The 13,323-nt window shown below is 32.4% G+C and overlaps 1 protein-coding gene across 4 annotated transcripts in view; it reads right to left on the minus strand.

Moving 5' to 3' along the window:
• Positions 1-13,323, minus strand: part of DYNC2H1 (dynein cytoplasmic 2 heavy chain 1) — a 292,996-nt gene that overhangs the window by 172,075 nt on the left and 107,598 nt on the right. For all 4 annotated transcript variants that reach the window (XM_074335553.2, XM_074335552.2, XM_019717180.3 and 1 more), the window contains exons 60-63: positions 10,339-10,425; positions 5,335-5,461; positions 3,650-3,791; positions 2,949-3,058 (exon numbers count right to left, since the gene is read on the minus strand). In XM_074335553.2, coding sequence (XP_074191654.2) covers positions 2,949-3,058; positions 3,650-3,791; positions 5,335-5,461; positions 10,339-10,425 — 466 coding nt within the window. The remainder of the gene's footprint in view (positions 1-2,948; positions 3,059-3,649; positions 3,792-5,334; positions 5,462-10,338; positions 10,426-13,323) is intronic.

A 13,323-nucleotide genomic window follows, 5' to 3' on the forward strand; every position in this document is an offset into this window, starting at 1 on the left:
CCTGAACAGCCATGGCAATTTTGATAAAGAAGAATAAAGCTGAAGGTATCATGCTACCTGATAGCAAACTATACTACAAGGCCATAGTAATCAAAACAGCATGGTTATTAGCATAAAAACAGCCACACAGAACAATGGACCATAATAGAGAACCCAGAAATAAATCCGTGCCTATATGGTCGTTTAATTTATGTAAAAGGAAGCAAAAACACATATTGGAGTAAAGACAGTCTATTCAATAAATGGCGCTGGGAAACTGAATAGATACATGCAAAAAAAAGAAAAGAAAAGAATTAAACCACCTTCTTACTCCATAGACAAGGATAAATTCAAAATGGATTAAGACTTTAAATGTAAGACCCAAAACCACAAAACTCCTTGAAGAAAACACAGGCAGTAAACTCTCAGACATTACCCTTAGTAATATTTTCACTGATATATCTCTTTGGGCAAGGGAAACAAAGAAAAAAATAAACAAATGGAACTAAATCAAACTAAATCAAACTTCCTTGCACAGCAAAGGAAACCATCAACAAAACAAAAATACATCCTACTAAATGGGAGAAGATATTCACCAATGATACATCTGATAAAGGGTTAATATCCAAAATATATAAAAAGCTCATACAATTCAATACCAAAAAAACAAACAATCCAATTAACAAATGGGCAGAGGACCTGAATAGACATTTCTCCAAAATGAACATACAGATGGCCCATGGACATATGAAGATGTGCAGTGTCACTCATCATCAGAGAAATTCAAATAAAAACCGTAATGAGATATCATCTTACACCTGTCAGAATGACCATCATCAATTAATCAACCAACAACAAGTGCTGGTGAGGATATGAAGGAAAAGGAATCCTTGTGCACTGTTGGTGGTATTGCAAATTGGCACAGCCACTATGGAAAACAGTATGGAGTTTCCTCAAATTAAAAATAGAACTACCTTATGACCCAGCAATTCCACTCCTGGGTATTTATCAAAAGAAATCCAAAATACTAATTCGAAAAGATATATGCACCACTATGTTCACTGCAGCACTATTTACAATATCGATGCTCTGCCATAAAAAGCATGAAATGGAATATTATTCTGCCATAAAAAAGAATGAAATCTTCCCATTTGTGACAACATGGATGGTCCTAGAGGGTATTATGCTAAGTGAAGTAAGTCAGACTGAGAAAGACAAATAACATATGATCTTACTGATATGTGGAATCTAAAGAATAAAATAAACAAAACAGATAGAATATAAATATATATGTGATTATTATTGTTATTTATTTGGGGTTTATTGGAAACAGAACAATTCCCTATGTGATTTATCTCTATAATTACATATTCTTTAGACTAATATTAAATTAGTTTGCATTTCCTCAGCACACACTGAATGGCAGGAAGGAAAAATAATCTCAGAAATTCTAAGTGGTTTAAAGAAAACTAATTTGACACCAAGCGGTCTGTATACAATAAAAATCAAATACTCAATACATGTCTTCACAAGAAAAATGTATAATACTTTAATCTTATTATTAAAATTAATTTCAAGAACAATTTTTCCTATATTTATCATGAAACATAATTCAGAATACAAAAGTATTTTCATCCGTAAAATTATCATCAATAAAAAATAAAAATTATTGCGATAAACATAGTTTTTCTAAAGGCTCACATCCCTGATTTTTTATGGAATAAAAAAAGAATACTTAAATTGTGTGTTTTTAAAATCTGCAAATGATTGCTTTCTTAGATTACTGAAAAAGGAAGAAGAGGTTATTACAAAACCTTGGAGAAGGAATAACCAATATGATAAAAAGCCCATAGTTTGCAGTAATACAAGTTCTGACAATTAAGTTCGCTAACTTGTTGCAACGATGTTGCTAACCTTTTTTGATATCAGGAGGATCATCATTCCTTATGAATTTGTACCAACTGGATAGTTAACTAAGTTTACTATTTGGAAGTCCTGAAAAGGCTGCATGAAAAAAGTTAGATGACCTGAACTTTTCGTCAACAATTCATGATTCTTGCATCATGACAATGCACCCGCTCACATGGCACTGTCTGTGAGGGAGTTTTTAGCCAGTAAACAAATAACTGTATTGGCACACCCTCCCTACTCGCTGATCTGGCCCCTAGTGACTTCTTTCTTTACCTGAAAATAAAGGAAATATTGAAAGGAAGACATTTTGATGACATTCAGGACATCAAGGATAATACGATGACAGCTCTGGTGGCCATTCCAGAAAAAGAGTTCCAAAATTGCTTTGAAGAGGGAACTAGGCACTGGTGTCAATGCATAGCTTCCTAAGGGGAGTACTTCGAAGGTGACCATAGTGATATTCAGCAAGGAGGTATGTAGCACTTTTTCTAGGATGAGTTCGCAAACTTGTCAGAACTGCATAATTAATTTATTTACATACACATTTAGAGTTCCAGATTTATAATTCTAGTGTAAAAAATAATAACGAAAAATGTTTAAAAGAACAAGGCAAATCAAATTAAAGAAGGCAAAATTGTTTAATCTGTGGTCAACTTATCATTCTGACTTACAACATCAAACTGATCACATCTTCACTTTGTATAACTTGTTTTAAAAAAACAAATATTTAAAAATATAAATCATATGTGCTAAATGAATGAACTACACAACCAAGTGAAGCAGCTATTCCTAAAATTTTTCTATTATCATTAAGGAGTTCAATTTAGAATATTTTGTCACCAAAATAATGCCACTTCGTTTATACTTTTATAGTAAGGTACAAAATAAATTATACTGAAAATTATAGATTCACCAAATGAATCATAAAGGGATTTTCATTAGGAAAATATTCACGTTTTTGTAATAACTGTGAAAGTCTAAGAATTTGAAGAAGGTACTTCTTGGAGGAAGTTTCAAGAGAAATACTTCTAATGCAAAACCAAAAACTCATTAATTACCTGTAAGATAACAATAGCATTTTCTATGGAAAGGTCATCTGATGGTAGGCCTTCACTTTTCCAAATTAACTGCTCACTTTCAGTACAAAGAAATCTCCTCAAATCAAATTCTGAAAAGGTAAAGATATCAATAACACTTCACTATAACAATCGTGTACTTGACACAGGAAATGGAATAAAACTATTTAAAAATATTCAAACAAAAATCCTGTGCCCATTCTTAATATTCAATCCATTCTTCCCCATTTAGCACCAGAAGAGGAAAATCAGCTCAAACAGTAAAAAAAATGCAAAATAAATGGGTTTCAGTTAATTTATATTTCATCTATTAAATGGATTTCACAACTATAATAATTTGTGAAAACCACAAAATTCACAAGGCATTTTGGAGTTCCTGCATCTCATCTTAAGATATGAAATTACTATAAAAATTAAAGAAATGAAATGTTTAACTGCATTCATGCAGTATCAAAAAATAATTCGGTGGTTGGTCTGAGTTTCATGAGTGATTTTAAGAATAGAAGAATCATTATGACAAAACAATTCTCAGAACACTTGCAGAATTTGGCAAATCTAAAGTAGCTATAGTACCTTTTAACTTAAAGAAAATTTTTCATATTTTAAAAAGTAAAATGTCAAAAAACAGAAGATGCATTTTTAACATACTGACATTTCAAATTAATGAATAACTATATACAAACTTTCAAGACAAGCTGACTTGGTCCATTCTTCCACACAGGTTTTTCTCAGACCTTCAGGAGCAGCAGAAAGATATGTAATAAATGCAGCAGCTAATTGAGCTCTTTTCGGAAGAGTAGCTAATTCCTCTGTTATCTCTGCAACCTGGAAAAAAGAAAGAGACTGATGTATGGATATGTTTTAATATGAAAAAAATAACAATAACACCTTCATAATTTACAGTTTTGACTGTGGAAAATAATCATTTATGAGTTTAAAGTAATATATGGTCATTCTGACTTGAATACAATTGTCAAAATGTAGAAATAACAACACCTTTCACCACGTTGGTATTAAACAAATGTATAAAATCCTAATATATTGTAAACATGAACATATTTTGTCATTGAAAGTTCCAAATGATTTTAATAAAAGCAGAATTTTTATCCCAATCACAGTTAAATACATATTGTGAATTAGCACCATTTTGTAAAATACAATTAAAATAGAGAGTATGAGCAAAGGCACAAAACAAATATAAAGCATGGAGACTCATTAGTTAAAGCATAGTGTGGCTAACACATAAGTTTGAGCAGAAAGAGAAGCAATATCGAAGTAATAAAGAGAGGTAGACTGGAGGGAGACAGATGGTGAAAGGTGTCCCATGCCATTCAAAGGAGCATCTACTTTATCCTGTGGTGATAATGAGCCATTGAAAGTGTTTACACAGGGCCAGTGATGTTCTAAGACTGGGTTTTAGAAAGACAATTAAGCTGACAAATGAAGAATGAACCAATTAAAGGCTGAGATAGGAGGGAAACAAACGAAGAGAACTCAAGAGAAAACAGAAAAGGATTGACATTAAAGATAGAAGACAAATATGAGAAATTATTTGCAAATGGATATGACAAGTAAACACAGAAGAGTCTAAGACAACCACATTTGTTTGGTTTTGATGCCTAAAAGAAAGATGCCTTATGAGAGAGAAGAAATAAACGACATGTGGGATAAGAAAAAACAATAAGTTAATTTAGACATGCTATGTTTGAGTTCCCAAGATAATTAAATGCAAATATTTAAAGTGTAGTTGGAAATATGAATTTAAAACTTAGCAGTCTAGAAATATAGCACTAGTCAGCATCATAGTATAGCTAATATTCTTAAGACTGGATAACCCCAGAATAGTTGCACAGAAGGGCGCTGAGGAAGGGATACTGAAGGCAGTCAAATACTATTGGATGAGCAGATAAGAAAAATCCAGTGAGGGGAGGAATCTAACTGGTTAAAGAAAAACAACCAAAAAACAAGAGACAACACCTTAACAGAGGCAAAATCAAAGTATTTCAAAAAGAAGTAAATGGCTAACAGTGTCAAATCTTAAATTACTGTCCTGGTAAAGGTAAGTTAAAAAAAAAAATCTCTGAAGAGCTCTCAATTTTCCATCAACTTAATTGCGTCCCTGTCTTTCCCCACAACAACCCAGATAACTAAAAGAATATGTCGCTTTGTCTAAAATCCATTCACATAAAGATACTTTGCTTAAAGATTAATTTACATAACAGTCATTAATATCTACATCACTTATTTTTAAGCCAGCTGAAAGTTATACAGTTTCTCTCCTTTATATAGTTTTAAACAAATACGTTACATTATAGGTTTCCTATATTTTAAAGGAAGCCCCTTTATGACCTCACTCTCTCAAACAAACCTGTGCATTCCATCTCTTGTGTTCTCTATCAAGCTGATTAATTAAGACTTCTGCAGCTTCAATTGTTTCTTGTGCTTTGCTTACTTCAGCTTCAAGTTTGGCAGCTTCTGAAGTCCTGCTCTGAAATCTATGAAAACATTAAAATTTAATTAAAGGCAAAGAGATTTAAGAGAGATTTGATTAAATTATCCTTAGGTAGTAAAGTGAACATTTATACAAAAATTTAATAATAACCCTGATAATATTTGTGTCAAAATATCATTAACAAGACAGACACACATGCCAACACATATACAGAGAGCTATATATATATACATCTACCGAGACAGACAGACAGATAGATAGATAGATAGATAGATAGGTAGATAGATAGATAGATAGATAGATAGATAGATAGATAGATAGATGATAGACAGACAGATAGACAGACAGATAGATAGATGTACATATACCCTGCTTCCCTGAAAATAAGACCTAGTTGGACCATCAGCTCTAATGCGTCTTTTGGAGCAAAAATTAATATAAGACCCAGTCTTATATTATATTGTATTATATTATAAAGACTGGGTCTTATAGTAAAATAAGTCCAGGTCTTATATTAATTTTTGCTCCAAAAGACGCATTAGAGCTGATGGTCCGATTAGGTCTTATTTTCGGGGAAACAAGGTATATATCAATCTATCTATATATACAGATAATTAAAGTGTAGCATTCTCACAGGGCCATAATCCCCTGTACAAATTTCTCTATGTGACAGTGATCCACTCTATATTTTCAGTTTTATTTCATTCTATTCCAGTCCAACAAAACTATACATAAAAATCTGAATAATTTTATATTCTCAGAAAATGCTCTATCCTTTATCTGCTGTGCCCTCCTTCAGGATGTTCCATTTACCTAGGATACTTTTCATCCCTTCCTTATCCCTGCCTCACTCTAATTCGCTCACACATGTACATATCAATTATATAAAATTTTTAAATTCATCTCAAATATCTAGTCTAGTGTGTGTGTGTATATATGTGTGTGTGTATATATATATATATATATATATATATATATATATATACTCTCCCTATATGTCCATTCATCGAAGTTCATAACTCTTTTTAAGTTATTTTTCTTAAAAAATATTTGTAGGCATTTATCATTTTACTAAATATAATAGTAATATTCCACATGATTGCTTAGTCCTTCAACATACATGGAAGTGCCTAAAAAATAACCAGGATATGGAAACAAATCAAACAGATTATTGCACAGTTCTCATCAAAAATCCATAGAGGATCTAAAAGTCATATATGGGTATTTCTGATATTAAGTTCCATGAACCTTATAGAACGCTTGTATTGCCTCTTTAAGTGCCCTATTCTTTCTTTCCTTAGACATAAGACTCTAGAACTCAGAGATCCGATACAGTAAGTCACTAGCCACATGTGGCTACTTAAATTTAAATTAATGAAAATTAAATAAATTTTGAAATTCAATTCCTCAGTCATACTACTCACATTCCAAGTTCTCAATAGCTACATATCGCTAGTGGACACCATTTTGGATAGCAAAGATTATAGAACATTTCCATCATCTCATAAGTCCACTGGATACACTGTTCTAGATCTAGAAACACTGACTTCACCTTTATTCACTTCAAAAATTTTATACTACACCTTGTACGTGGTTTTGTGATAAACATTTGCTGAATTGAATTTGCTTGTATATTTCTGTACAACTTGTATTAAAAATGGCGAACATCTTAATTTTCTCAAATTAGAATTTAAAAATTGATACGTTTACTTTTTAACTCACTTATTCTTTATGAATATACAAGAAAATAAGATCGTCACTCATAATCTAAATTCAATTAAATCTTAATTAAGGATCATAACAAATAACCACATATTAACCAGAATTAATTCATTCTTGATAATATTAAAATGGAAAATGCCATTCTGTTCTACTTAAAATTAAAAGATAATTCTAAAGGTTTTCATAATAATCCTTCTAAAATATTGCAGTATTATGTAGTGATTAAGAACAGGAATTTTATGTAGTTAGACAAATCTAGAATATCATGCTAGCTTAGTAATTTACTAGCTGCTTAACTGAGGCAAAAATAACTTTTCTAATCTTCAGCTTCCTCATATGCAAAATGGAGGAATATCCACCTTTCAGTATTTTTTTAAGTACTAAAAAAGATAAAAATGTAAAGTGCCTAGTACAACACTTCACAAATGTGCAAATGATTTGTAAATGGAATCAAAATTTGCTACCATATGCTAACAACTCAGTAAATACTGACAATTAGATGAATATTATGTAATAATTTTGAACATATGACACTAAAAAGAATACAATATTTTTCTTATACTTCTCTAATTATACCTGGAAAAAAATGATGTGATTTCTTTCCTATGTTTATAACAAAAGATATTCAAGGATATTGAAAACACTAAATGTAAGTTTGAGGTTTTCGTTTTGGTTCTGTAAGAGTTTTTCTCTATAAGTAAACATGTATAAATAGAGAAGATTATTTCCTGACGATATGTAGAGGAACAATATGCAGTTTTTAGTTTGATGAATTTCTTTCTGGGTACAATAGTTTGTATTTCTTAAAAAAAAGGAAATGTAACACACCACTTGAAAAAATATGTTTAGAGAAGTTTTAGTTTCACAAAATTGAAAGCAAATGATAACTTATACTGTATTTAATAGCATACAGTAGGCCCCCCCTACTTTTGCGTTCAGTCAACAAGGTCCAAAAATATTAAATGGAACATTCCAGACATAAAAAATTCATAAGTTTTAAAGAGCGAGTCATTCTGAGTACTGTAATGATCTCTTATGTCATTCCACTCACGCCCCAATAGTGAATCATCCCTTTGTCCCATGTATCCATGCAGTGTGCGTTACCCCTCAACTGGGTTATCAAATCGACTGCCAAACTATCACAGTGCCTCTGTTCAAGTAAAACTTATTTTACTTAATAGTGGCCCCAAGGCACAAGAGTATTGATGCTAGCACTTCAGATATGCCAAAGAAAAGACACATAATGCTTTATTTAAGTATAAAGGTGAAAGTTCTCAACTTAAAAATAAAAAAAATAGTATGCTGAAGTTGCTAGATCTACCAAGAATTAATCCTCTATCCATGAAATTGAAGAAAAGGAAAAAGAAATTCATGCTAGTTTTTGCTGTTGCACCACAAGCCACAAAAGTCATGGCCACAGTGCATAAGTGCTTAGTTAATAAGGAAAAGGCATTAAATTTGTGGGTAGAAGACATGAACAGAAAATGTGTCCCAATTTATAACTTGTTATACCAGAAAACAACGAGTATATGCGAAGACTTCAACAAGGGATCCCCTGAAACCAGTGACCACATTTACATAACTTTTATTACAGTATATTGTTACAATTGTTCCATTTTCTTATCAGTTATTGTGAATATCTTTTTGCACCTAATTCATAAATTAACTTTCACATAGATATGTACATAAAAGAAAAAACATAGTGAAATAGGCTTCAGTATTATCCATGGTTTCAGACATCAACTGGGGGTCCTGGAAGACATCCTCTGTGGATAAGGGGGGACACTACTATATTCTCCATTTTCCAACCTACACATTTTTTAAAGGAAAATGTTCTCACATTTATAATAATTCCCATACTAATATTTTCTATCTGACACTAAATAGCAATGACAGGAACTCAGAGGTACATGAAAGGTTTAAAGATTAAGAATATTTATAGATGGTAGTTAAATTTGAGTACAATATTTGCACAAAGGAATATTTTCCATATCAAAAAGTACAAAAAGGATAGATTTTTAAAATGTGATCACACACCCTCATGGAACATTATAGAGTAACATCATCTGAAATAAAGTAGTTTAAAATCTCAAAGACAAAATAATAAACAAATGGGAATAGCAAATATAAAAACTATCAGCATTAACTCATTGAATTTAATTCCTCTTGTTTAATTTTCTATTGCATGGGAATACATACATATACATATATATGCATACGAGGTCTGACAATTAAGTTTGTGAACTTGTTGCAATGATGTTGTAAACTTTTTTGATATCAGAGGCATTATTTATTATGAATTTGTACCATCTGGTAAACCAAGTTTACTATTTGGAAGCACTGAAAAGGCTGTATGATAAAGTTAGTCGACCTGAACTTTTCACCAATAATTCGTGGCTCTTGCATCACAACAACGCACCAGCTTTCATGGCACTATCTATGAGGGAGTTTTTAGCCAGTAAACAAATAACTATATTGAAACACCCTCCCTACTCACCTGATCTGGCCCCCAATGACTTCTTTCTTTACCCGAAGATAAAGGAAATATTGAAAGGAAGACATTTTGATGACATTCAGGACATCAAGGGTAATACAACGACAGCTCTGATGGCCATTCCAGAAAAAAAGAGTTCCAAAACTGCTTTGAAGGATGGATTAGGTGCTGGCGTTGGTGCATAGCTTCCCAAGTGGAGTACTTTGAAGGTGACCATAGTGATATTCAGCAATGAGGAATGTAGCACTTTTTCTAGGATGAGTTTGCGAACTTAATTGTCCGACGTTGTATGTACAGTGATAACTATACCATTGGAGATTTAAAATATATTTGTTCCTTTCAAAAAAACTTTTTAAAAAAGGAAAATCTTCTATATTATTATTTTAAAAAGATTTTTTTAAACTTTTATTTTAAGTGTGTTTTTCCAGGACCTATCAGCTCGAAGCCATTTTTTCTATCTAGTTGTGAAGGGCACAGCTCACAGTGGACCGTATGAGGATCGAACCAGTAACCGTGTTGTTAAGAGCACTGCGCTCTAACCAACTGAGCTAACCAGCCACCCCCAATATATTATTTATATGTTTCCCAATTTTAGAGTAATAAATGAAGAAAAGAAGTTAAAATAATAACTAAAATTTTCAAAATTCAAAAAATAGTTGAGGTATGTTTTTAAATATCCAAAACACATTTTAAACTTAACTTACTTCTCTTTGAGTTCTGATACTTTTTGACCAACAGAATTAAGAAGCTCCTCTAGTTTCCTTTTTCTGTCTTCAGTTTTCTTCAAATTTCTGAAATATAGTTCATTTTTATAAAAGTCATTATATTTTAGATATCAATAAAATGCAGCAATAAATGACAATGAAAACAGTCATTAATTCAGTAGTCATAGTACTTTTACTTAGAATTTGATATGAAAGAAATGCTAAAATTAAAAGTGTATTCTCTGAGAGCACCAAAACACATAAGGCAACAACTAACAGAACTAACGGGAAAAACTGACCAAAACACAATTATTGTAGAGTACCTAAATTCTCCATTGACAGAAATAAAAGATCATCTGAACAGAAAATTTGTAAGGAAATATCAGTCTTAAATCACACAGTGCACCAAATGAATATAATCAATATTTACAGGGCTTTTTATCCCAGAATAGCAGATTATCTGTTCTTTACTGCGCCTGGAACATTCTCAAGGATAGACCATATCTTGGAACACAAAACTAGCCTCCAAAAATTCAAGAAGATTGAAACCATACTAAGCATATTCTCCAACTATAATACTTTGAAATTGGAAATCAATTGCCCAAAAAAAACAAGAAACAAAAACACAAATATGTGGAGATTAAACAACTAGCTTCTAAACAACGACTGGGCCAAAGAAGAAATAAAAGAAAAAAAATCGAAAGATCCATAGAGACATATGAGAACGACAATATCAGATATCAAAATGTTTGGGATACAGCAAAAGCGGTAATAAGAGGACAGTTTATATCATTACAGGCTTATCTCAAGAAAGAAGAAAAATCCCAAATAAACAACCTAATACTTCACCTTAAATGATAGAAAAAGAACAAACTACGCTCAAAACAAGAGAAGGGAAATAATAAAAATTAGAGCAGAATTCAATAAAGACAATTGAAAAAGTTAATGCAACAAAGAGCTTCTTTGAAAAGATTAATAAAATTGGCAAACCTCTGATTGGACTTACTAAGGAAAAAAGAGAAAAGACTTAAAACAAAATCATAATGAACAAGAAGAAATTAGGATGGACACGACATAAATACAAAAGACCATACAGGAATACTATGAAAGACTATATGCCACCAAATTCAAAAACCTAGAAGAAATGGACAAGTTCTTACAAATAGATAACCTTCCTAGACTGAATCACTAAGAACTGGAAAATCTAAATAGACCGACCAACAGCAAGGAAATTGAAACAATCATCAAAAACCTCCCAAAAAGTAAAAGTCCAGGACCAGACTGCTTCACGAGTGATTTCTACCAAACATTCAAAGATTTAATGCCTATCCTTCTCAAACTCTTCCAAAAAATTGAAGAAGAAGCAATTGTTCCTAATTCATTTTATGATGCCAACACTACTCTGATACCAAAACCTGGTAGAAAATTGTGGATCGGAATCTCTGATGAATACAGATGCCAAAATCCTAAACAAAATATTAGCAAATCAAATACAATAATATATTAAAAAGATTATCATCAAATAGGATTCATTCTAGGGATATGATGGTTGAACATATAAATATCAATCAATGTGATACACCACATAAAATAAGGGACAAAAATCATATGATTATATCAATAGAAGCAGAAAAAGCATTTGACAAAATGCAACATCCATTTATGATGAAACACTCAATAAAATGTATATAGAAAGAAAGTACCTCAACATAATAAGGGTACTTTCGTTATACGACAAACCCTTGGCTAATGTTATACTCAATGGTGAAAAACTGAAAGCTCTTCCTATAAGAACAGGAACAAGACAAGGATGCCCCCTCTCACCACTGTCATTCAACATAGTACTGGGAGACATAGAGCAATGAGGCAAGAGAAAGAAATTTTAAAAATCCAAATAAGAAATGAAGAAATAAAATTGTCACTTTTTGCAGATCACATGATTCTTTATATAGAAAACTCTAAAGACTCCATGAAAGAAACTATAAGAAAGAATAAACAAATACAGTAAAGCTGCAGGATACAAAAGCAATGTACAAAAATCCATTGCATTCCTATATACTAACAATGAAATTTCAGAAAAAGAAATAAAGAGAAAAATCCTTTTACACTTTATAGGGAAGATGTTGAGCAAAATTTGCCTTCATTGGCTGGTGTTAACTTCTGTCTATTAACTTTTGTCTGTTACTGCATGTGAGGTGAGGGTTAGGTTAGGGTTAAGAAAATTCTTGGTTTGGGGTTGAGAGAATTCCCCCTTCTGTCTCATTCCCAGCAGGGGAGATACAAGATGATGTTGCTTTCTGTCTGTTTCACCTGCATCAGCAGATGAAGTGAAGAAGTTGCTAAGTTATATCAGAATGATGTGACTGGCACATTGCCAAGCTTTGGAAGGCTTTGGGCGGATGGTCCCAGGCGAGAACAGTAGGTATTATTTTCATCAGCCGAATGTGCAACGTTCTTATCATTAACTGCCGAACCCTCCTGGAACTGGCTATTCCTTGAGAGGGAAGGCAGGAACACAAACTTGGCTCTGGGGTGCACCTAAAGAGGATATAAGACAGACCTCAGGTGGCATAATGATTGGATTGATTGCTGTTTCAAGAGATTGCTATTCAGAAGATTTGCTGTTTCAGGACTGCTTTTCAGAATTGGATTGTTTCAGAGTAAGAGATCAGAACTTGCCTCAATGGACAGTAAAGACCCCTTTTGTGGGCAAGTTGTCATCATTCTAGCATCTTTGGGAACTTGTATGCACCTTGTAGCTTGCAGCATCAGAAGACGCCCTAACTTCTAGCAACAACAGCAACACCAAAGCCAACAGCAGCAGCATTCTTGGAAACTAGCAAGGAGCAGTGGGAGACACCTGAGTTTCTCTCAGCTACAAACCTGGTAAGGTTTTGATTCCTGACCTTTCCAGTGTTGTTTTTCCTACGGTTTGGTGAGCTTTTGGCATCTACTGTAATAGTTGCTATCCTATAGAGTTTATTA

Source organism: Rhinolophus sinicus, chromosome 14, assembly GCF_057876585.1.
Source record: "Rhinolophus sinicus isolate RSI-liver-muscle chromosome 14, RSI-T2T, whole genome shotgun sequence".
Taxonomy (NCBI): Eukaryota; Metazoa; Chordata; class Mammalia; order Chiroptera; family Rhinolophidae; genus Rhinolophus; species Rhinolophus sinicus.